The sequence below is a fragment of the Oncorhynchus nerka genome, linkage group LG17 (genome assembly GCF_034236695.1).
Source record: "Oncorhynchus nerka isolate Pitt River linkage group LG17, Oner_Uvic_2.0, whole genome shotgun sequence".
Taxonomy (NCBI): domain Eukaryota; kingdom Metazoa; phylum Chordata; class Actinopteri; order Salmoniformes; family Salmonidae; genus Oncorhynchus; species Oncorhynchus nerka.
Window position 1 is genome coordinate 9,918,058 of NC_088412.1, and position 26,134 is coordinate 9,944,191.

General features: G+C 44.5%; 1 protein-coding gene across 1 annotated transcript; it reads right to left on the reverse strand.

The window, feature by feature from the left end:
- Positions 1-1,703: 1,703 nt before the first annotated feature.
- ap4e1 (adaptor related protein complex 4 subunit epsilon 1) lies at positions 1,704-24,272 on the reverse strand. The gene is made up of 22 exons (XM_029685697.2): positions 23,936-24,272; positions 20,458-20,529; positions 20,012-20,135; positions 17,165-17,238; positions 16,929-17,050; positions 16,373-16,532; positions 15,733-15,899; positions 15,408-15,481; positions 15,178-15,300; positions 14,842-14,951; positions 14,032-14,171; positions 13,335-13,447; positions 12,942-13,057; positions 12,540-12,724; positions 11,978-12,098; positions 11,626-11,737; positions 10,693-10,831; positions 7,355-7,598; positions 6,358-6,972; positions 5,957-6,147; positions 4,349-4,512; positions 1,704-4,165 (listed from the first exon to the last, which is right to left on the reverse strand). Exons 1-22 carry the CDS (start codon positions 24,074-24,076, stop codon positions 3,993-3,995), a joined length of 3,480 nt encoding a protein of 1,159 aa, XP_029541557.1. The 5' UTR covers positions 24,077-24,272; the 3' UTR covers positions 1,704-3,992.
- Positions 24,273-26,134: the final 1,862 nt, after the last annotated feature.

Sequence of the window (26,134 nt, forward strand, 5' to 3'; positions counted from 1 at the left end):
AGTCAGCCAGTCAGTCAGTCCTGTCAGCCAGTCAGTCCTGTCCAGGGGCCTGTCGCCAGATAAAAGGTTAGTGCATAAAATGTTAACATCTTCCATGTAAAACACACACTTGCTCCCTGTACTGACTAACTACTCTATCATCTTCTAAAAGGGTTCCTATCTCTCTAAAGAAGTCCTCTAGCTGAGCTGCTCCCTGTACTGACTAACTACTCTATCGTCTTCTAAAAGGGTTCCTATCTCTCTAAAGAAGTCCTCTAGCTGAGCTGCTTCCTGTACTGACTAACTACTCTATCGTCTTCTAGAAGGGTGCAGTTCCATTTCCAGGGCCCTCTTCCCACAGTGACACCCGAGGTCAGTGAAAGGGTACAGCATTACGTGATCTGAGAAGAAAGCAGGGGTTATTCTAGCATCAGTTGGGGGACAGTCCCGGGTAAACAGATAGTCGATGTGAGAGGCTCTGGTGCCGCCACCACTGGTCCAGGTGAAGCCCTCATCTCTTGGATGCAGGGTTTTAAAACAGTCAGTCAGTCAGTTTAAAATCCCTGCACAGCCCTTGCCAATAAAACACTTGACCTATCTACCTTAAAATCCTCTCCTGCCCCGTACACCAAAATATGCTCTGTTTGCTTTCCACCAAATAGCAAAGCTGATGTTTTAAAAACATTGGTGGAAATAACCACTTTTGACAGTAACCAACGACCAAATTCACCTGGTCATCCTGCCGCCAATTGGAAATTATAAATAAAATCAGATTAAGAGCTAAGTTGGAAGAATAACCTATCAAATAAGTACACATTCTGTGAAATTTGGAGATAATTGTATTGCCAGAAATTATTACCTTACATAAAATATATGTGGTAGCACTGCTGCCACAAATTAACTGGAGTACCCTGTAATGGCCACCTGGTGGCACCAGAGATCCATTTAGTTTCCTAAGGTGTGAAGTCTGGGGGGTTGGGAACGTGGTCAGAACACCTGGGCTTGTATCGTTTATTTCTAGGTTAAATACATTCACTGGTATGAACCATTACGAAAGTAAAGATGACAAAGCACAGTAAAGGGAGGGCTTGTGTATTTAGTGCTCTTTCTCGTGAAACTTACATGCAACTCTGCAGTTTTAGAATAGCCACAGGAGGTCAGTCTAAATCCAGAAGTTAAGAAATCCGAGTTGAACAAGTCATGGAAATATTGTTGATGAGAAACTTCTATGCTATCCATACAGAGCTCCTAAAAGCGATTTACCAGCCAACATTTTGAGGGAATCAGGAAGTGTGATTTTACCAGCCAATTTGAGGGAAACAGGAAGTGTGATTTTACCAGCCAATTTGAGGGAAACAGGAAGTGTGATTTTTAGCATATGACAACAATCACCAACCTGTTGCAATGATAGTAAGAGTGAAATTAACTGATTGCTTCTCACTTTCTTAACAAGGTCGTTGGTTGATTAAATTAGGCCTACATGTAGTATTTTACACAAACACGGAACCAGGTAACGCAGAGATACAGTCACTACTTTACTGTTTAACGGCTACTATCCCACAACTATGAATAGTCACTACTTCTCCTGTTTAAAGGCTATTATCCTACATCTGTAATACATTACTGCTACACTAGACTACATTTTAACATTAGTTTGTGTTGGTTTTTTAAACATTTCAAAAACTTTTAAAGTCCTTCCACTACAATAAAAATACGTTCACAGCTGAAGCATACACTCTTGTTTTATTGTACACTTACAATTTCTAGTTTTTACAAAGATATTTATACACAATTCCTATTTTACTGAGTAAATGGTTACAGTAGTTATGCACACGATACAAACAATTCTTTATACAAGTCTTGAATCTTAAACTTCTTTTCACATGGTTACTGTGTGTTGCATGTTCAAAGTAATGAATGGTTACCTAAATAGACGAGTAAAAGGTTAAAATGTCAGGTTTATTAACTAAAGTAAGCAGAATTGCAGACAGGCACTAAAGTACACTGGTCTCTTTGTACTACAGGCACAAAATGAACATGTCTCCTTGGCATCAGAACATAAGGTGTTTTTGGTTGGTTATCTTTGTGTTAGCATTCAAGTTACATACAATTATTCAGTTCCATACAGAAAAATGTATCCGCTTTTACAAAACGAAAAGGCAAAAAATAATTTGCATCTGAACACACATTGAATATCATTGAAAACTAACAGATGTACTTCGTCCCCTGGCTATGGCGCACAGCAAGCATGAGGAGGACGTGTGTCGTGGAACAGATTAACGTTAGACTAACAGATGACCTTCGTCCCCTGGCTATGGCGCACAGCAAGCATGAGGAGGACGTGTGTCGTGGAACAGATTAACGTTAGACTAACAGATGACCTTCGTCCCCTGGCTATGGCGCACAGCAAGCATGAGGAGGACGTGTGTCGTGGAACAGATTAACGTTAGACTAACTAACTAACTGATATCTGAGGGGAACACATGAAGCAAAAATGTTTTGACTTAAAGCTCTTTTATCTTGTATTTTACAAGATAACCAAATATATTCTATAAGAATATCTAATAAATAAGTTTGAAATGCTGCATTGTTATAAAAATATAATCATCGATGACTCCTGGGTTTCAGCTCTTGCCTGTGTATTGGAAATCAATCAAATGCATACTGTTAGTAGATCATGAATGATTAGATGCAGCGTCTGGAGAACGTAACATGCAGGACAATGACAGTTCAGTATAACATGTACTGTTAAACTGAAACATTTCTGCCTTGATAACACCTTTCTGAATGTAATTAAACTACTGAAGCTTTTGTGAGCCATTCGACAGCAGCTCAACTAGTGTCATAGCTACAAGAGAGAGGAGAAAGAGAGCGGGAGAGAGGAGGAAGAGAGCGAGGAGGGCGAAAGAGGAAGAGAGGAGGGAGAAAGGAGGGAGGGAGAGAGGAGGGAGAGAGCGAGAGGAGAAAGAGAGCGGGAGAGAGGAGGAAGAGAGCGAGGAGGGCGAAAGAGGAAGAGAGGAGGGAGAAAGGAGGGAGGGAGAGAGGAGGGAGAGAGCGAGAGGAGAAAGAGAGCGGGAGAGAGGAGGAAGAGAGCGAGAGGAGAGAGAAAGAGAGAGAGAGAGAGCGAGAGGAGAAAGAGAGAGAGGAAGAATAGAGAGGGAGAGAGCGAGAGGGAGAGAGGAGGGAGTGAGGGAAACAATCAAGGAGACCAATGATCAGGTAAAAGATCAAATGGGAAACATGGCCAAGAATCCAATGACTTCTAGACTTCCTGGGCTTCCTTCTCACACAGATAGTGAAGCTTATTAAGTCAAGTCAAAGCTGGTAGAACTGAGAGACCACTGAACTCCTCATTTAATAAGTGTTTATTTCTAGAGGGTGTCTAATACAGAGCACGCTTTCCTTCTAGTTCGTTCTGAGGTTCACAGCTCACGTTTTCACAAAGAGCTATGTGAAGCGATAAGAACAATTAGATGTTCCCGTTAAAAACGCATTAAATACATGAGCATAAAAATAAAACCACTGTTGAGAAAAATATATAGCAAACACTGTACTGCAAAGACAAGGACACATAACAACAGCTGCTTTCCACTGTATGTCTCTGTGTGATTGCTTCAATGAGAGATACTATGTACTTCCGTTGGGCCCCTCAGTGGTGGTGCTTGGGGGCCTGTGAGCGCAGGGCTGCACTTCATTCCATAAAGTGGTTTCCTCCCCTTCGTCCTTGTCGACTCTCCTTTACCGATGAGACAAACAACTGGTCAGGTGTAAACCAAAGACAGGCAGTCCAATTCTCTTTTTTTCCCTCTCCACTAATTGGTCTTTTGACCAATCACATCAGATCTTCAGAGCTGATTGGATTAGACCAATTAGTGATTTTTTTTAAATCAGAATTGGGCTGCCTGTCTAAGCACATCCTTAGTCACTGCCATATAACTTTTTAAAAAATGATCAGTGAGGTGAACGAAGGCAGAGGGAAGGGAACAACTTCCTGGAATGAGACACGGCCCGGCTCAGGTCTCCGTCAGGGCTTTCTGACAGTGGTAGAGGAGGGAGTCAGGCAGCTCAGGGACAGGGGAGCGCAGCCACACGGCCAGAGAGTCAGCGTGGACACGACAGTGAAGCAGACATGGCTGACCCTGACCTGGACCCTGAAGCAGCCGGCACGCCACGATGCCCTCCGACCCTAAAGGGAAAAGAAAGGGAAAAAGTAATAAACTTCCATTACTCATTACTTCATGATGAAGTGGCCTTAACAACCGTGTATGACAGTAAGATGTACAATAACAGTATTATGATAGGCATGAGATTTTCTAAACTGGTCAGGGCTGGGTTAAAACATTAAGATGAGAGCGTGCCACCTGCTGACCTATGATGTCCACAACGTGGAGGTGTAGTTTGCCCTTCAGCGCGTCCAGTGTGGCCGTCAGAGGTTCTTGGTGTTCTGTTGTTACCAGTCGAAGGTTCTGCTTCAAGTCATGAGAGAAAGACAACCACATTTTCCCATAATCCCCTGTGGACACAGTCAACGGCCTGCATAAACACAAACAGGAAGTAGATTATCAACAGTGTGCACACACAGGAAGTAGTAGTGGCTAACAGAGGCCCACTAGGCACTATGTGTAGATCTGAGATGTAAGCAATAGTGTGGTAGTTCCATCTTGCCCTATGATAGGCCAGATGGAATTGTTGCCATAGTGCCTATGAAGTAGGAGCGGGAGTTGACCTGTGAAGTAGGGGAAGGAGTTGACCTGTGAAGTAGGGGAAGGAGTTGACCTGTGAAGCAGGGAAGGAGTTGACCTGTGAAGCAGGGGAAGGAGTTGACCTGTGAAGCAGGGGAAGGAGTTGACCTGTGAAGCAGGGGAAGGAGTTGACCTGTGAAGCAGGGGAAGGAGTTGACCTGTGAAGCAGGGGAAGGAGTTGACCTGTGAAGCAGGGGAAAGAGTTGACCTGTGAAGCAGGGGAAGGAGTTGACCTGTGAAGCAGGGAAGGAGATGACCTGTGAAGCAGGGAAGGAGTTGACCTGTGAAGCAGGGGCAGGAGTTGACCTGTGAAGCAGGGGCAGGAGTTGACCTGTGAAGCAGGGGCAGGAGTTGACCTGTGAAGTAAGAGTTGACCTGTGAAACAGGGGCAGGAGTTGACCTCTGAAACAGGGGCAGGAGTTGACCTGTGAAGTAAGAGTTGACCTGTGAAGTAGGAGTTGACCTGTGAAGATGGAGTTGACCTGTGAAGTAGGAGTTGACCTGTGAAAATGGAGTAGGAGTGGACCTGTGAAGTAGGAGTTGACCAGTTAACCCAGGACTAAAAAGTCTCATGTTATTGGTCAGATGCTCCATTAAGTTCTAGGTCCATACGTGTTAAGAGGAGAGATAGAACTAGGATCGGAACCAGAACAAAGTGCTCCGACCTCTCTCTCTTTACAAGTTACGGACAAGTCTATGGGCCCAACTGTCCCCTCCGCTTCAGAAATTCAAAAGATGCCAACACCTGAGAAATCGTGATTTGTCCAAAGCACCGGAACTAATGCTGCTAGTTCTCACGTATCCCTGTCGTTATATTCGCTAAAATGTTTTCTTACTTCGCTGTTGCATTATGACAGCTCTACAGTACCATTCCTGTTCACATAGTCTGTCCATGAGAGGTTAGGATCCAGGGTAACCTGTAAAACACTTTGTTGTTGCATTATGACAGCTCTACAGTACCATTCCTGTTCACATAGTCTGTCCATGAGAGGTTAGGATCCAGGGTAACCTGTAAAACACTTTGTTGTTGCATTATGACAGCTCTACAGTACCATTCCTGTTCACATAGTCTGCCCATGAGAGGTTAGGATCCAGGGTAACCTGTAAAACACTTTGTTGTTGCATTATGACAGCTCTACAGTACAGTTCCTGTTCACATAGTCTGTCCATGAGAGGTTAGGATCCAGGGTAACCTGTAAGACAGTGCTGATAGTTACAGATAGCATTAGTTTTACCTGAGGAAGTGTTTCAGAGAGAGGCTCAGTGAGAACTGTGCTGCCTGGGGCTGGCCCAGGGGTCTCTGGTAGGACAGTAACCCAGCCAGCTCCACCTGGACTGAGGCTCTCTTCATGACAACAGTGTGCAGACAAACCGACACACTGTGACCCTTAACCTCCTTCAACGGACTACCTGAGATACAGGAGATCTGAGGGGGAAAACAACATGATGGAGTAATCAGTTTGACATGATTTACAGGCTGCAAAAATTCCTGAAACTTTCACAAAGATCTGTGGTTTTTCTAAATCCCGGTTGGAGGATCCCTGGTGTTTCTGTCTTGATTCCGGGATCTTCCAACCAGGATTTCTGAAAAAGACAAGGGAACTTTGTTGTTAAGGCCAGTCTGAAAAATATATACCTCCAGTTCTTTGCAGGTGAGTTGCAGTGCCATCTGGTGGAGCGCTGAGTCATTGTTGTTGGAAATGAAGACCAGCAACACTAAGGCATCCTCTTTATACACTCTACAGGCTGACAGAGCCAGGCTGGAGTCCTGGTCCGAGCAGAGGGGGGTGAACTCAGAGCGGGCCAGCCCAGAGAGCTCTGCTGGCAGGTGGGAGGTGAGAGAGAGGTCCCTGGGTCTCTCTAGTGCTGGAGCTGGGTGTAGATCTTGTTGTGTTTGTGGGTCTGTCTGTGTGTGTGTGGGCGGTACAACAGCCACCATGCCATTTCCCCTGATCAGAGAGAGAGGTCCTCCTGCCTCTACTCTCTGCTCCGTCCCCTCTACATAGGGGTTACCGTTGCTAGTGGTATGGTCCAGTGTTCTCTGGGAGGTCTGTCGAGGTGTGGTGGTGGTAGCAGAACCCCCCTCTGAGGCCACAGTGGTCGAGTCCAGTAGGTTGCTAAGCAGAAGGTTGTCAACGGCAGCGCTGCGAGACGAGTGGGAGGAGTCAGAGGAGCCTTCGCTGGCGCCTGATGATGACTCCCCTCTGGGTTTCCTTCTGAAGTGTCGGGGCGCCGTCTCGGCTCGGCCCATCTGTTGGGGAGAGTACCAGCCGATATTTAACAGCACAAGCTGATATCCGACAGCACTCGGGCAAACATCCGACAGCACTCAGGCAAACATCCGACAGCACTCAGGCAAACATCCGACAGCACTCAGGCAACAAATAAAAATTTGTTCTTAACTGACTTACCTAGTTAAATAAAGGTTAAATAAAAAATAAAACACAGTACTCCAGCGTGAGCTGATAGCTAAAGCACCTGTATGTTTCTGCTTTGAAGTCTAGGCCAGGTTACTGTAAAGCACTTTGACAACTATTGATGTAAAAGGGCTTAAATAATGACTTAAATACATTTGATTGATTGGCTGATTGGCAATGCTTAATGAACAACCAAACAGTAGAAGGTAATCTCACCAGACACACAGAGTTGTGGGACCCCAGGCCAACAAAGAGCGACGAGGCCAGCTGCCGTTTCTCCTGGTCAGGCTCAAGTCCAGAGGAGGGTTTCTGTGTCTGGGAGGGTGGGCTCTGAGGGGACAGCAGGGGACTGGGCAGCTCCACTAGGGGGGTTGGGGTCTCACCTGCACTCTGCTGCTGGGCCAGGTACCCGTCCTTCCCCCACACCCTCTTCACCCCCTCCAACTTCAGAGTGGTAGAGCTGAAATAACATTGGGATACTAACCTGGGTCTTCTACAAGATTATGTCAAAGAACATGTCATCAGTCTGGTTTAAATTCCTCTGACAATCTACGGTAAATGTCGACGTTCCTCAAGGCTCTGTTCTTGGACCAATACTGTTCTCATTATACACTGAGTCTAGGGCTATTGCGGTGACCATTATGACCATCAGGTCATGGTACTCAGGGCTCTACTGTCCCTCCATCAGGTCCTAATGGCCTGGTACTCAGGGCTCTACTGTCCCTCCATCAGGTCCTAATGGCCTGGTACTCAGGGCTCTACTGTCCCTCCATCAGGTCATAAAGGCCTGGTACTCAGGGCTCTACTGTCCCTCCATCAGGTCATAAAGGCCTGGTACTCAGGGCTCTACTGTCCCTCCATCAGGTCCTAATGGCCTGGTACTCAGGGCTCTACTGTCCCTCCATCAGGTCCTAATGGCCTGGTACTCAGGGCTCTACTGTCCCTCCATCAGGTCATAAAGGCCTGGTACTCAGGGCTCTACTGTCCCTCCATCAGGTCCTAATGGCCTGGAACTCAGGGCTCTACTGTCCCTCCATCAGGTCCTAATGGCCTGGTCTGCTGTCCCTCCATCAGGGGCCTGGTACTCAGGGCTCTACTGTCCCTCCATCAGGTCATAAAGGCCTGGTACTCAGGGCTCTACTGTCCCTCCATCAGGTCCTAATGGCCTGGTACTCAGGGCTCTACTGTCCCTCCATCAGGTCCTAAAGGCCTGGTACTCAGGGCTCTGCTGTCCCTCCATCAGGTCCTAATGGCCTGGTACTCAGGGCTCTGCTGTCCCTCCATCAGGTCCTAATGGCCTGGTACTCAGGGCTCTGCTGTCCCTCCATCAGGTCCTAATGGCCTGGTACTCAGGGCTCTGCTGTCCCTCCATCAGGTCCGAATGGCCTGGTACTCAGGGCTCTACTGTCCCTCCATCAGGTTCTAATGGCCTGGTACTCAGGGCTCTACTGTCCCTCCATCAGGTCCTAATGGCCTGGTACTCAGGGCTCTACTGTCCCTCCATCAGGTCATAAAGGCCTGGTACTCAGGGCTCTACTGTCCCTCCATCAGGTCATAAAGGCCTGGTACTCAGGGCTCTACTGTCCCTCCATCAGGTCCTAATGGCCTGGTACTCAGGGCTCTACTGTCCCTCCATCAGGTCCTAAAGGCCTGGTACTCAGGGCTCTACTGTCCCTCCATCAGGTCCTAATGGCCTGGTACTCAGGGCTCTACTGTCCCTCCATAAGGCCCTAATGGCCTGGTACTGAGGGCTCTATTGTCCCTCCATCAGGTCATAATGGCCTGGTACTCAGGGCTCTATTGTCCCTCTAACCACTCTGACATAAGTGGAAATGCAATCGAACATCACATCTAAAACTCATCATTAAAACAGTTGGCCTATCTTACATTTAAAACTCACCTCACTGTGATGATCAATTTGAAGAAAGAAGTTCAACAGCAGGTTGAAACAATGTAAAACATGATTATTGTGGATGTTGTTTCAAAGCCTAACAACAACGAAATGGACAGCGCTTTCTAAAGGTGATCGATTAACTCAAAACAACCATATTAGAGCTGATGCATAGGCTTAAGAGCCCGAGTCCAAATATTATGATTGTGCCTTTTATACCATAAATAGCCTAAGCGCATATTACACAAACCTGACTCAAGATGTCTTTGGTACTTGGTTTAGCCTATAATCCAAAATTAAACTAATTGTAGAACGTATCTTGTACATACATACAAAGCGATGCTGTTGGTTCTTTGATTGTGCAGGGCGGTTTACAGGAGTTGGCCTACAATTAAAGTGAATTTCTGTACTTGATGTTGAATAGCCGGGTAAAATGAATTGTTTTTAATAATTAAATTGGGTGACACGTTACCTTTAGCTCCAGAATACCTCACCACCATGCTTTTCAATCACCTCCTCTCTCCCCTCCATTCCTTTCTAGAGCGCGCAGACGGGCTTGTCAACAGTTTTAGTGAGATAAAACGGTTGAGCATGTTGCGCCGGCGAGAGCATCCTCTTCATAAAAAAGGGGGTTGGGTCGTTGAGTGAAATAAAGGTTTTATTCTATTTATTTCTCAGCTGCTCATATTAAGCACATGCTCCTCAGTTTTATCTTAGTGAAATATGTTATGTTTTGTTAAAACATGTTCTCGAACAGATTTCACTTGGGTTTCTCAAGTTAAGCACTGGGTAGCTGCAGGAAAAAGGTTTGAGAGCCCATGGTATACAGAGTTTGGGGCGAAATATCACCTGTCGCGCCAGCGAGTGCATCCTCTTCAAAAAGGGGTTGGGTCGTGGAGTGAAATAAGGGTTTTATTGTATTTATTTCTCAGCTCATATTAAGCACATGCTCCGCTATAAAACCAAAGTAGCCTACAAACGGACCGGTGGGAAAGAGCGAGGCCTCCACTCGCTATTCATGTTCATAAAGACGACATTGCTTTTCCCCCTGTTCCTGTTCCTGTACATTTCATAAAATGGGCCATTCTAAAAAAAAAATCGGAACTAATTTTACATACAAGATTAAATTGAGAATAGTCTGACGGGTGTAAATATGATCACTTGATGAGAGAAGAGGGTGTGCAGTCTGAGGTAAGGAAACAGACTTTACTACTTTAACAAATCATCAATATTCTATAGTCAAGAACTGCAACGCTGCTGGGGTTTTTCACGCTCAACAGTTTTCCGTGTGTATCAAGAATGGGTCACCAACCAGAGGACATCCAGCCAACTTGACACAACTGTGGGAAGCACTGGAGTCAACATGGGCCACTATCCCAGTGGCTTTCGACATCTTGTAGAGTTCATGACCCCGGCAAATTGAGGCTGTTCAGAGAGCGGAAGGTGGTGTTCCTAATATTTTGTAGACTCAGTGTATATGCTACTTATTGGTTAAAATAACATGGGGTACTAATATAACCCAAAGCCCCGAAGGTGAGTTAGTCCGTCTGAGCTACACACTGACAACCATAGAGACTTGTGTTTTTTTTGCATAGTTGAAGCCAAATTCAGTTGTCTTATTTCATCATCATTAGTGGACACTGTGAGAGGGATGAGAACATACCCTTCTTGGTGAGATAGCTCAGTGCTGTTTCCAGACAGGCCGGAGCTCATGGAGAGCAGAGTAGGAGACCGTCTGTCTGTGATGCTGCAGGACGACAGACTGACTGGCAGGGACAGACCATAGGGCTCCAGGCTCAGAGCTGAGAAAGAGAAGAGGATACATAAAGTGTCTTCCCAAGAGAAGTCATTTGTCATACAGCAGCCATTGTTACCAGCAGCCAATGTTACCAGCAGCCAATGTTACCAGCAGCCATTTTTACCAGCAGCCATGTTAAAAAACACCAGACAATAACAATGAATATGTAGAGGGTTAAATGGACTGGATTTGATGCGTCTGGGTAGTGAAATGTCTTTTGTGTCAAAAAACGAAACAGCATGAAACTATTGATATACACACACTCCATTTAGCAGACACTTTTCCAAAGCGACTTAGTCAGTCAGCCAGCCAGCCAGTCAGTCAGTCGGTCAGCCAGCCAGTGAGCCAGTCAGCCAGCGAGCCACAGTCAGCCAGTCACAGCCAGTCAGGCAGCCAGTCACAGTCAGTCACAGTCAGTCAGCCAGCCAGCCAGTCACAGTCAGCCAGCCAATCAGTCAGTCAGTCAGTCAGCCAATCAGTCAGTCACAGTCAGCCAGTCACAGTCAGTCAGCCAGCCAGTCACAGTCAGCCAGCCAGCCAGTCAGCCACAGTCAGCCAGCCAGTCAGCCACAGTCAGCCAGCCAGCCAGTCAGTCACCAGTCAGCCAGTCACAGTCAGTCAGCCAGTCAGTCAGCCAGTCCAGTCAGCCAGTCACAGTCAGCCAGTCAGTCAGCCAGTCAGCCAGTCACAGCCAGCTATTTTACCAACATGTGATCACAGGAAGTAATTATAAAAATTATAAATAATTGCAAATTTTTCATAGTAAAACAACAAAAGTGGAGGATGTCAACTTGTTACCTTTCTCCTGGACCAGGTCCTCCTGCCTCTGATGAGGAGATTTGTAAGGAGCTGCCCCAGCAGCCAACGCCTCCGACACATAGCCATCCAGGAAGGACAGGGACGAGTCTACCTGAGGAATGAAACAACACCACAGCCAACTCAGACAGGAAATGATGCACCACTCAGACAGGAAATGATTAGATCAACTGCAAATATTAAAGTAGTTCAATACATTGGGATGTCTGCTCTTGGCCAGAGAGACAACCTGGTTGAATAAAGTTTAAATAAAGAGGATAAACATTTTGTTTTATAGAGCCAATGACGTTCCGTGGGGTAGCAGTGCAAGTTTTGCCAATAGATGGCAGTGTACCTCCAGGCTTTCTAGCCTGCCCTCGGCTGGCAGTACCCTGGCTCGTAGCTTTGTATCCTGGCTAAGGATCATCAGTTCCTGGGCCTTTTGCCGGAGCACCGTATTCAGAGACCCAGAGTACCTGCATTTACATCAAATTACAGACTTAGTTAGCGCATTCATCTAAAGCAGGTAAAAAATATACACATCACAAGAATCTTCTGACATCTTCAGAAGATCCACTACAAGCAAAACCAGCTAGTGAGAAGTGTGAGTGTAGGAAATAAGCCTGAAATTCAGCCCGGTTATGTGCTAACATCCTACTCCTACTCTGTGTCATATAAAGGTGGCAGGTAGCCTAGAAATTAGAGCGTGGGGCCAGTAACCAAAAGGTCGCTGGTTCGAATCCCTGAGCCGACAAGGTAAATAAAAAAAAACACAAAAAAACATGGATGTGCCCTTGAGCAAGGCACGTGATCCTAATTGCTCATGTAAGTCGCTCTGGATAAGAGCGTCTGCTAAATGACTAAAATCTCAAAATGTGACACCGAGTGGAATGTTAGGACACAGGGAAGACAAGTACCTCTCACACACATCCTTGGCTAGGGCCACAGACACTGGGCTGGAGCACAGCTTGGTCATGGCCCCCAGTACCCAGCTCCTGGTCTCAGTGGAGGTGTGTCTCTGGTCCAGTAGTCTGGCCAGCAGTCTCATCACGCTGCCCGGGTCTGATTCCTCCTCTCTCAGGTAGGAATACTCACCCAGCACCTACAGTAGGGACCAGGGAAAATCCCAGAGGTGATCAGGAAGTTACATTTCTGTGGTTTGGGGTAAGTCTATTTGAATGTTGATGTCAGGAATAAATAACAACCCTGCTTCATTTAAGAAACAATCTAAATAAAATGGCTCTTTAAATGTCATCCATTGAAACTGGAAACAGAGTTAAATCATTTTAGCAGTATCCAGGACAGGACAGTGAACTGACCCAGCTGATGACCTGTAGGAAGCGTTGGGGCAGCTTGGCCGTCTCCCCCTGTAGTAAGGACACGTAGGAGTCCACAGCAAATAGCCTCAGCTGCCTGTCCTCCACATTATCAACACCTGGAGCAGCAGAGGCAGGCATTATCACCTGGAATTCATTACGGCATGTAAACCATGGATGGGGTCAATTCCATTCCATTAAGGCAATTTGGGAAGTAAACTCACATTTTAATTCTAATTTTCCTAAATTTTTTAAAGTGAAAAACGTAAATGTCAGTTTGCTTCCTGAATTGAAATGGACAAGACCTCAACCTGACATAAATGGAATTCATGTCAATCACTAGTACCACCTGAAACCACAACGAACCAGGTTCAGCGTGTCCATTGGTTGATTTACCTTCAGCCAGTAGTCTCAGGAAGTTGTTAGGGATGTCAGGCTGCATCACGTCTCCCCCCAGAGAGAACACAGAGTTCATAGTCTGGATGAACCAGACATTGTCTGGGGCATACGTAGAGTGTTTATAGGAACAACAGACCATTGGGATTGGGGCCATGAATAACAGATACAAGCTGGCCTCCCGAGTGGCGCAGGGCTTGAGACATCACTACAGCCTGCGGTTCAATCCCAGGAGGAGGAGGGAACGGTGTTCCCTCTAACAAATTGGGGAGGCTGGCTTCCGGGTTAAGTGAGAGGGTGTTAAGAAGCGCAGCTTGAGAGTTATGTTTTTGGATGACGCATGACTCGACCTTCACCTCTCCCGTGCCCGGGAGATGAAACAAGATCGTAATTGGATCGCAATTGGATATCATGAAATCGGGGAGAAAAATAGGGTACAATTACACAAAAAAAAAAGAACAGATACAAAACTGTCTGTCCCATCATCATCATAGTCTCAGGTCCAGCAGTTCTAGGTTTCTCCAGATCTCACTGATACACTTGTTAGCCAGGCCTGCAATCAACAGAGAGAAACCCAACAGAAATATCATGAGCGCCTTTGATTGTAGCTACTAGCTAGTTCTACGTAAACCCATTTCCATAGCATGATGTTCCCACAGTCAGTTCCCATGGTCAAGACTCAATAATGAAAGGATATTTTTCAGCTAGTTCTGCTACTTTCCCCACGAGGTCTATAGTGCTGTAGTCGTCACAGGTCAGCCTGAGGAACTCAAGCATCTTCTCGACGATCACTGTAACGTTCTGGGCATTGGTGATGCGGAAGAGTAACTCTAGTGTCTGTTGGGGAGAGGAGGGGAAGGGGGGCATACTGATTGACACGTCAAGAAGGGTTGTTAAATTCTGGAAACGTTACCAAAGTTCCCAGGTTTTTTTCCCCATAAATCCCGGTAGGAGGATTCCAAGTTCACTCACTACTTATTCCGGGAATCCTCCAACTGGGATCTATTGAAAACCTTGGAACTTTGGGAATAACGTTTAGAATTTTGCAACCCCACCTATGAGTACAGTAAATTCCAAAGCCCTGCCACACCATGGCATCTCCCGCCTCACTCACCTCACGTTTAATGATGATGTCAGAGTGGTCCAGACACTATGACGACGGACCTCGCGCTTAAAGATTATGTCAGAATGGTCCAGACATATGATGACTCACCTTGAGCTTAATGATGTCAGAGTGGTCCAGACACTATGATGACTGATCTTGCACTTAATGATTATGTCAGAGTGGTCCATACACTATGATGACTGACCTCGCGCTTAATGATGATGTCAGAGTGGTCCATACACTATGATGACTGACCTCACGCTTAATGATGACGTCAGAGTGGTCCAGACACTATGATGACTGATCTTGCACTTAATGATTATGTCAGAGTGGTCCATACACTATGACTGACCTCGCGCTTAATGATGATGTCAGAGTGGTCCAGAAACCATGATGACTCACCTCGCGCTTAATGATGACGTCAGAGTGGTCCAGACACTCTATGATGGTCATCTGGTGAGGCAGGGCCAGGTTAGCATCCTGCTGCACCACGTACGTCAGAGCCTTCAGACCTGAGATCACACACACACACACACACACACACACACACACACACGTATTACTCACCATAGGAGTGTCCAGCAGGCAAGTTCTTTCAATTACGTCAATACAACTGAAGTACAAAACAGTTGTGGTTTGTAAACTGGTTTTAATGGATGTCCTATGATCACTATTAACATCATGTAAAAAAAGGATTAGGCCCAACTTCTGACCACACTGAACAGGGTGGGATCTTACCCAGATATTTGAGGTTGATCTTAGGCGATAGGACAAAGTTCCCGATACATTCTGCTGCTTTCTCCAACAGTTGTGACTTTGGATGAACTGTATAGATGGTCTTCACACACTCAAATAAAATGGCTGAAAAATAACAAGGAAGTTCAACCAAAAGAATGGGGGGGTGCAACAATGTCTGTGCAGATGTGTTCTGACAACTCTTATAGAGGACAGCTTAAGTAATACCGTACCGTAAGTAATGTTGTGATTCATCTCTGCTCTTCTTAACGACTCCTCCAGTACATCATACATCATCTCACTAGTGCTGTAAAAACCCAGAGGAACATCTTAAGTTAGAAAACGGAGTTGCCCATCTGAGACTACAACAAACTCTCACCTAAATAGACAACGATTATAGGGCAAGTCTCCCAGAAAACAGCTGAACGAAAAAGCTTAATGGACAATCTCCATACCAAGTGCTTCTTATCAATCAGTTCTACTCAATCAGGTGACACCAGAATGTGAAGGGGGAGGTGTGGACGGACAGATCTAGAATGATATGATATATTACTGTACCCCTGGTCTTCCTTCCCCAGGTAGGCCAGTATCCTGAGCAGCTGTATCTGAAGCCAGGGAGCAGGAACACTGTGGTAGTTGAAGTCCAGGGGGAGTTTACCTCCAACCACCTGCCTCAGGATGGTCACCATGCTCCCGGTCAGATCCTTATAACTCTCTGGGTTCTCCTGGAGACGTTGGGGAAACAGCAAGATGCTTATAGTCTTATAGGATACCACATTGGCTAGTATAGTCTATACTTACGTGGCACAACTAAAAACACAATGTTTGTGATTTATGTAATCAATGTGAAAATGAATTGGTAGAACAATTCCACTGTTAATCTATTTGATTACCCAAGTTTTTAGTTTTTATATTTAACTAGGCAAGTCAGTTAAGAACATGTAAGAACACATTCTTATTTACAAATGACAGCCTACCCCGGCCAAACCCGCTGGGCCAATTGTGCGCGGCCCTATGGGACTCCCAATCACAGCCGGATGTGATACAGCCTGGATTCAAACCAGGGACTGTAGTGATGACCTCTTGCACTGAGATGCAGTGCCTTAGACCGCTGTGCCACTCGGGAGCCTAGTTATCTCAAGTGTTTTTTTCCCCAGTGATATGGATGAAGAAATGATGCCATTATGACAGGATGTACCTTGATGAGCTGTAGGTAGATGTGTAGAGAGGCTGTCATGACTCCGGGGTCTTTGTCACACAGGGCCTTCCTAAACTTGCTGTGGATGTGTTGCACCTGGTTAGGTGCGATCAGGTAGAACTTGTACAGAGCCAGGACTGCTTTCCTCCGGATGATCTCCCTGTGGACAGATAAAAGTTGGTCCTAATTGCTCTTAGCACTGTGAAACTGCACTTACCCTACCGCCTATTTGATTGTAAATATCCTTTGCTATTTATTTAACATTTTGTTTGTTTGTTAACATGTTTTATGACTGCTGCAAGATGTATTGCCTCTCTGAGGACATTAAGTTTCAGACCCCCCCCACACAAAAAAAAAAAAGGTTTCTGAAAATGGGTAAAAGGCCCTACATCGGAGCATTGTCATAACACAAGCAACAGCGATGTTGTGGGTTCAATGCCTACAGAGATTACACACCAAAACGAATGACTCACTCACCTGCACTTTAAGTCACATTTGCCCATAAAGTGAGACTGAGCAAAGTATAAGGATCTGTATGTAATATTCAAGTCCTTACTTTGGATGTGTGAGTTTCTCCTCCACCACCGGTAGAATGGCAGGTATCATATCTTTGGGAAACATCTGACTGACGACAGTTAGAGCCATGCACACCTCGATCAGGTTGGTACTCTGCAGATCCTGTCAAAACAACACCACCACCAAGTCTATAAAACAACAACAACGTCTTGCAATATTCATTCAACTACTGCATGAGGAAACCCAAGGACAACAAAATCAGGGTTGAAAATGCACCTTTAGGACTGTGTTCACCAGGAGTAGCAGAAACTCATCGGTTTCATTAAGGAACAAGGATACAGCGAGGTAACCTGGAGACACAGATTAAATCAACAGAGCTATTGGACACATTAGGAGAAAAAAATTAAATCGTTTGAATTTTAATCAAAATGTGTTACAGTAAAGCTAGGCTTTCTGAATCGTTACCAAATCAAAATGATAAAATGGTAAGTCATTCCAGGAGAATATATCATACCGATTATTTATATAAATATCATATGAACACATAACATCCTATGAATATGTATGTCTATGGAACATACCCATCCTATGAATATGTACAGTACCAGTAAAAAGTTTGGACACACCTACTCATTCACGGGGCTTTTCTTTATTTTTTACAAATTTTCTACATTGTAGAATAGTGAAGACATTAAAACTATGAAATAACACATATGGAATCATGTAGTAACCAAAAAAGTGTTAAACAAATCTAAATATATTTTATATTTGAGATTCTTCAAAGTAGCCATCCTTTTGCCTTAAATGACAGATTTGCACACTCTTAGCATTCTCTCAACCAGCTTCATGAGGTAGTCACCTGGAATGCATTTCAATTAACACGTGTGCCATTTCCAAAGTTAATTTGTGGAATTTCTTTCCTTCTTAATGCGTTTGAGCCAATCAGTTGTGTGGTGACAATGTAGGGGTGGTATGCAGAAGATAGCCCTATTTGGTAAACAACCAAGTCCATATTATGACAAGAACAGTTCAAATAAGCAAAGAGAAACGACAGCAGCCAACACGTGCTCAGCATATGTGGGAACTCCTTCAAGACTGTTGGAAAAGCATTTAAGGTGAAGCTGGTTGAGAGAATGCCAAGAGTGTGCAAAGCTGTCATCAAGGCAACGGGTGGCTACTTTGAATAATCTTAAATATAAAATATATTTACATTTGTTTAACACTTTTTTGGTTACTACATGATTCCATGTGTTATTTCATAGTTTTGATGTCTTCACTATTACTCTACAATGTAGAAAATAGTAAAAATAAAGAAAAACCCTTGAATAAGTAGGTGTGTTCAAACTTTTGACTGGTACCTGTATGTCTATGGAACGTACCCATCCTATGAATGTGTATGGAACGTACCCATCCTATGAATGTGTATGGAACGTACCCATCCTATGAATGTGTGTCTCTATGGAACGTACCCATCCTATGAATGTGTATCTCTATGGAACGTACCCATCCTGTGTGTGTCTATGGAACGTACCCATCCTATGAATGTGTATGGAACGTACCCATCCTATGAATGTGTGTCTCTATGGAACGTACCCATCCTATGAATGTGTGTCTCTATGGAACGTACCCATCCTATGAATGTGTGTCTCTATGGAACGTACCCATCCTGTGTGTGTCTATGGAACGTACCCATCCTATGAATGTGTATGGAACGTACCCATCCTATGAATGTGTATGGAACGTACCCATCCTATGAATGTGTGTCTCTATGGAACGTACCCATCCTATGAATGTGTATCTCTATGGAACATACCCATCCTGTGTGTGTCTATGGAACGTACCCATCCTATGAATGTGTATGGAACGTACCCATCCTATGAATGTGTGTGTCTATGGAACGTACCCATCCTATGAATGTGTGTCTCTATGGAACGTACCCATCCTATGAATGTGTGTCTCTATGGAACGTACCCATCCTATGAATGTGTATGGAACGTACCCATCCTATGAATGTGTGTCTCTATGGAACGTACCCATCCTATGAATGTGTGTGGAACGTACCCATCCTATGAATGTGTATGTGTATGGAACGTACCCATCCTATGAATGTGTGTCTCTATGGAACGTACCCATCCTATGAATGTGTGTCTCTATGGAACGTACCCATCCTATGAATGTGTGTCTCTATGGAACGTACCCATCCTATGAATGTGTATGTGTATGGAACGTACCCATCCTATGAATGTGTATGGAACGTACCCATCCTATGAATGTGTATGGAACGTACCCATCCTATGAATGTGTGTCTCTATGGAACGTACCCATCCTATGAATGTGTGTCTCTATGGAACGTACCCATCCTATGAATGTGTGTCTCTATGGAACGTACCCATCCTCTGAATGTGTGTCTCTATGGAACGTACCCATCCTATGAATGTGTGTCTCTATGGAACGTACCCATCCTATGAATGTGTATGGAACGTACCCATCCTATGAATGTGTGTGTCTATGGAACGTACCCATCCTATGAATGTGTGTCTCTATGGAACGTACCCATCCTATGAATGTGTGTCTCTATGGAACGTACCCATCCTATGAATGTGTGTCTCTATGGAACGTACCCATCCTATGAATGTGTGTCTCTATGGAACGTACCCATCCTCTGAATGTGTGTCTCTATGGAACGTACCCATCCTATGAATGTGTGTCTCTATGGAACGTACCCATCCTATGAATGTGTATGGAACGTACCCATCCTATGAATGTGTGTGTCTATGGAACGTACCCATCCTATGAATGTGTGTCTCTATGGAACGTACCCATCCTATGAATGTGTGTCTCTATGGAACGTACCCATCCTATGAATGTGTGTCTCTATGGAACGTACCCATCCTATGAATGTGTGTCTCTATGGAACGTACCCATCCTATGAATGTGTGTCTCTATGGAACGTACCCATCCTATGAATGTGTGTCTCTATGGAACGTACCCATCCTATGAATGTGTCTCTATGGAACGTACCCATCCTATGAATGTGTGTCTCTATGGAACGTACCCATCCTATGAATGTGTATGTGTATGGAACGTACCCATCCTATGAATGTGTATGTGTATGGAACGTACCCACTCTCTTCTCCAGGACACTGCCCTGCTGGGCCAGCTTGATGGCGTGAATGTAACTGAAGGACGCCTGGTAACCCAGCATCTCACAGTAGATGGCTCTCACCATTATTTCCTTCATCTGACGCTGAAATTACATTATCATACGTCAACGTTACTTCACGTGGCAACCATTTGACTGAGAAGAATGTCCAAATATATGTCCAAATATTCAACAGTGTTAAAATACCGTGTTTTGGTTCCCCTCTGGTGCAATTCTTAAGAAAGCCGTTGCCAGGGTAACACACTCCGCATATAATACAAGTAAACACATCGATAAATCTGCCTCAGTGATGACAGATTCATGTCGTTGAAAACAAAGTGAGTGTCAGCGTTTTTACGGACACATTGCAATGCCTCTCTCTCTCTTTGTGTTGCTCTGTGTGAAGGGGAGACGAAGTGAGACTTACCATGGTGGTGTTGGGAGACGCTACCTGCTCCTTGATAGACTCCAGTTCCTTTTTAATAAGTTTTTCTTCCTCCTGGAAATAAAGACAAGGGGAATGTTTGTATAGAGTTGAGGGTCAGGTGTAGTGGGGCCTGCATAGGCTCTGGTCTTTGTTTGCTCTTTTCCATATTATCTCTGATAAGCTACACAGGAAAGGGCTGAAAAAATAGCCCATATTAATATATGCATCAGTGTATATCCTGAAGGGTTATATCCTTCCTGTTTGGCCCTGTCCGGGGGTGTCCTCGGATGGGGCCAGTGTCTCATTACATTTACATTTAAGTCATTTAGCAGACGCTCTTATCCAGAGCGACTTACAAATTGGTGCTTTCACCTTATGACATCCACCCTCCTGTCTCAGCCTCCAGTATTAATGCTGCAGTAGTTTGTGTGTCGGGGGGCTAGGGTCAGTTTGTTATATCTGGAGTACTTCTCCTGTCCTATTCGGTGTCCTGTGTGAATTTAAGTGTGCTCTCTCTAATTCTCTCTTTCTTTCTCTCTCTCGGAGGACCTGAGCCCTAGGACCATGCCTCAGGACTACCTGACATGATGACTCCTTGCTGTCCCCAGTCCACCTGGCCGTGCTGCTGCTCCAGTTTCAACTGTTCTGTTCTGTTATTATTGGACCATGCTGGTCATTTATGAACATTTGAACATCTTGGCCATGTTCTGTTATAATCTCCACCCGGCACAGCCAGAAGAGGACTGGCCACCCCTCATAGCCTGGTTCCTCTCTAGGTTTCGGCCTTTCTAGGGAGTTTTTCCTAGCCACTGTGCTTCTACACCTGCATTGCTTGCTGTTTGGGGTTTTGGGCTGGGTTTCTGTACAGCACTTTGAGATATCAGCTGATGTACAAAGGGCTATATAAATAAATTTAAGAAACTGACTGTTAGAACTGTTAAGGCTCCATGGATTGATGAGGAATTGAAAAACTGTATGATTGAAAGAGATGTGGCAAAAGGAGTGGCTAATAAGTCTGGCTACACATCTGACTGGCTGACTTACTACAAATTGAGAAATGATGTGACTAAACTCAACAAAAATAATAAACTTTATTATGAAGCCAAGATCAATGATATAAAGATTGATGGAAAAAGACTTGAGTATTTTAAATGAAATTATAGGCAGAAAGACAAATTCAACTCCATCTTTGATCGATATCAGTTGGCTTATTCATCACAAAACCATTTGATGGTGACAATTATTTTAATGATTATTTCATTGGCAAAGTGGGCAAACTTAGGCAGGAAATGCCAACAATGAACAGTGAGCCATCGTACTCCAGCATAATAATAAAAAAATATGAAAGAAAAGCATTCCAAGTTTGAATTTTGTAAAGTTAGTGTGAGAGGTGGAAAATGTATTGTTATCAATCAATAATGACAAACCTCCTGGCGTTGACAACTTAGATGGAAAGCTACTGAGGATGGTAGCTGACTCTATAGCCACTCCTACTGAGGATGGTAGCTGACTCTATAGCCACTCCTACTGAGGATGGTAGCTGACTCTATAGCCACTCCTACTGAGGATGGTAGCTGACTCTATAGCCACTCCTACTGAGGATGGTAGCTGACTCTATAGCCACTCCTACTGAGGATGGTAGCTGACTCTATAGCCACTCCTACTGAGGATGGTAGCTGACTCTATAGCCACTCCTACTGAGGATGGTAGCTGACTCTATAGCCACTCCTACTGAGGATGGTAGCTGACTCTATAGCCACTCCTACTGAGGATGGTAGCTGACTCTATAGCCACTCCTACTGAGGATGGTAGCTGACTCTATAGCCACTCCTATCTTTCATATCTTTAATCTGAGCCTAGAGGAACGTCTTTGTTCTCAGGCCTGGAGGGAATCTAAAGTCATTCCTTTACCCAAGAGTGGTATAGTGGCCTTTACTGTTTCTAACAGCAGACCTATCATCTTGCTGCCAGCTCTTTTAAATTTGTATTTTTAATTTTACCTTTATTTAACTAGGCAAGTCAGTTAAGAACAAATTCTTATTTTCAATGACGGCCTAGGAACAGTGGGTTAACTGCCTGTTCAGAGGCAGAACAACATATTTGTACCTTGTCAGCTCGGGGATTTGAACATGAAACCTTTCGGTTACTAGTCCAACGCTCTAACCACTAGGCTACCCTGCCTCCCCACTTAGCAAACTGTTGGAAAAAAATGTGTGTTGACCAAATATAATGCTATTTCTGTCAACAAATTAATAGACTTTCAGAGAAGGGCACTCAACATGTACTGCACTGTCACAAATGACTGATGATTGGTTGAAAGAAATGTATAAAGATTGTGGGAGCTGTACCGATTTCATTGCAGCCTTTGATATTACTGACCATAACCTGTTGTTGAGAAAATGTATGCGTTATGGCTTTTCAACCTCTGCCATACTGTGAATTCAGAGCTATCTAATAGAACTCAAAGGGTTTTCTTTAATGGAAGCTTCTCTAATATCAAACATGTAAAGTCTGGTGTACCGCAGGGCAGCTCTCTAGGCGTTCTACTCTTTTCTATTTTTCCAATGACCTGCCGCTGGCATTAAACAAAGCATGTGTGTCCATGTATGCTGATGATTCAACCACATACGCATCAGCAACCACAGCTAATGAGGTCACTGAAACCCTTAACAAAGAGTTGCAGTCTGTATTGGAATGGGTGGCCAGTAATAAACTGGTCCTGAACATCTCTAAAACTAAGACCATTGTATTTAGTACAAATCATTCCTTAAGTGCTAGACCTCAGCTGAATCTGCTAGACCTCAGCTGTTGAACAAGTTGAAGAGACTAAATGACCTGAGATTGTAAACTGTCATGGTCAAAACATATAGAGTCAATGGTTGTAAAGATGGGGAGAGGTTTGTCTGTAATAAAGAAATTCTCTGCTTTTTTGACACCACACTCCACAAAGCAAGTCCTGCATCATCTAGTTTTATCTTATCTTGATTATTGTCCAGTCATATGGTCAAGTCCTGCATCATCTAGTTTTATCTTATCTTGATTATTGTCCAATCATATGGTCAAGTCCTGCAAAGACATGTTTGTGTAACTGACTGACACACAATGTGTTTAATATAAATTGTAAAGTATTTTGTCTGCAATGTATTTTTCGTTATGTCAGACCCAAGTTTTAGCGTCAACTAATATGGGGATCCTAATAAATCAACATCAATTAGTCTCGCAGTCTCAAGCATACGGCATAGGCTTGACGTTGAATAGAATTTGGGGGATCAGTGGACACTAGTAAATAATTCGTTTTGTTTCAGGGTGGTTAATTGTGGCTAGACAGGTAGCTGTGGGCACTAGTTAATACACCACCAACTGTAGCGAAAGTGTACAGATAACTAGCCACCTAATTTTAGCTATGCTACTGCTGTCAGCATCGATGCTGACCATAATGTGTAAGACAACTGGCAAGAGAACTGGCTACGGTACTCACATGTTTGGATGTCAATTCGGTGATTCCTTTGATCAGATTCCCTAATTTGGAGGAGGGAGAAAGTTTCCCAGCTCCTGCCTGCGAGTCTAGCGAAAGGAGGCTCGGGAGAGCAGACAGAGTCTTCTCGACAACATCACTCATGGCGACGCTCAAAGCAGGCCGCAAACAGCTAGCTTCTTGCTCGTAAAGTACACCTAGTGAATCATTTGCTCATAACACTGACATCGTCTTTAAAAAATAATGCGCACCTGTTTATCTACAGTTGAAACTAGCATTCATGTTTGTTTTTTTAACGTAACGTTAGCTAGCTCCAGTCGGCCATTGTTTTGATTCAGCAAGTTCCGTTTGGTGATGTCACTTCCGGTCTTTTTATACAAAATGTTATTGGAGTCGACCGAAGCGCCAATAACCGCCTACCGTAAATGGCAAGTTCGAGTGCATCAGTTTAGTCAAGTTTGTGACCATCGTTGTTCACTGCCTTTCAAATTGTGTTGCATTGTGGTGATAAAAAATTGTCCGACTTGCATGTTGACTGCATGAACTTACAAAAATCATGTAATCAAAGGTCATAAAGGTTTTACTACAGTCACTGCAAATTTGCAGTTGCTCTTGGGGGTGGCAGGTAGCCTGGCGGGGTAGGAGTATTGGGCCAGTAACTGAAAGGTTGCTGAATTGAATCCCATAGCTGACAAGGTAAAACATATTTTGTTCTGCCCCCTGAGCAAGGCAGTTAAGCCACTGTTCCCTGGATGTTGATGCCGTGGATGTCGATTACAGCAGCCCCCCCGCACCTCTCTGATTCAGAGGGGTTGGGTTAAATGCAGAAGGCACCTTTCAGTTGAATGCATTCAGTTGTACAACTGATTAGGTATCCCCTTTTCCCTTTCACCAACTTCATCCTGCAGACATCGACGAGGCCACAGTGGAGAGGGTCAAAAGCTTCAAGTTCCTCGGACCAGCACATCACTGACAGCTTGCAATGTTCCCTTCACACAGACAGCATGGTGAAGAAGACGCAATAACACCTCTTCGACCTCAGGAGGCTGAAGCAATTTGGCTTGGCCCCCCTGAACCACGGACTGTTCACCCCGCTACCATCTAGAAGGTGGAGACAGTACAGGTGCATCAAAGCTGAGAGACTGAGAAACAGCTTCTATATCCAGGCCATTAGACTGACAGTAGTCCCCACTAGCCAGCCTCGGCCCAGTACCCTACCCTGCACCTAAGAGACTGCTTCTATATCCAGGGCATTAGACTGACAGTAGTCCCCACTAGCCAGCCTCGGCCCAGTACCCTACCCTGCACCTAAGAGACTGCTGCCCTATGTACATAGAGTCACTGGAACACTGAACACTTTCATCACTTTTACACATTGTTTCACCCACTTTATACAGTGCATTTGGGAAAGTATTCAGACACCTTGACTGTTTTCACATTTTACCTTTCTCTAAAAATGGATTAAATCAAACATGTTCCTCATCAATCTACACACAATGCCCCCTTTGGACAAAGCGAAAATAGTTTTTTAGAATTTTTAGCAAATTTCTTAAAAATAAAATAAACAGGAAATACCTTATTTTACATAAGTATTCAGACCATTTGCTATGAGACTCGAAATTGAGCTCAGGTTGCATCCTGTTTCCATTGATCATCCTTGAGATGTTTTTACAACTTGATCGGAGAACACCTCTGGTAAATTCAATTGATTGGACGTGATTTGGAAAGGCACCCAACTGTGTATATAAGGTCCCACAGATGACAGTTCATGTCAGAGACGAAAGAGCCTTGGAAGTAATGGTGGAAGTTTTGTGCAATTCTCTCGGTGTGAGGACTGTTGTTGAAAATGAGTGGACGATGGTGAAGAAAAATTTAGTAAAAAAAGGGGTAAGATTTGAAATGAACAGCAGTTTATGGTTGGAGTGCGATTCATAGGCAAGGATGTTTTTATTTTGGATGACCCGTTTGCAGTCTCGAAGATGGTGAAGGACAAATTGGGTAAAGTGGAATCGGTCAGAGTGACCAGGGGCGGTATGATGTTGTGTATTGAAAGCGCAAAAGGAGAAAACTCTGTGGCTCTACAAAATGTTGACGTATGATGTGGAAAGATATGAGTAGGTCACCGGTTAAATGTGTCATCTCTGGTGTCTCGTTGGACACATAGGCTGTGGTTAAATGTGTCATCGCTGGTGTCTCGTTGGA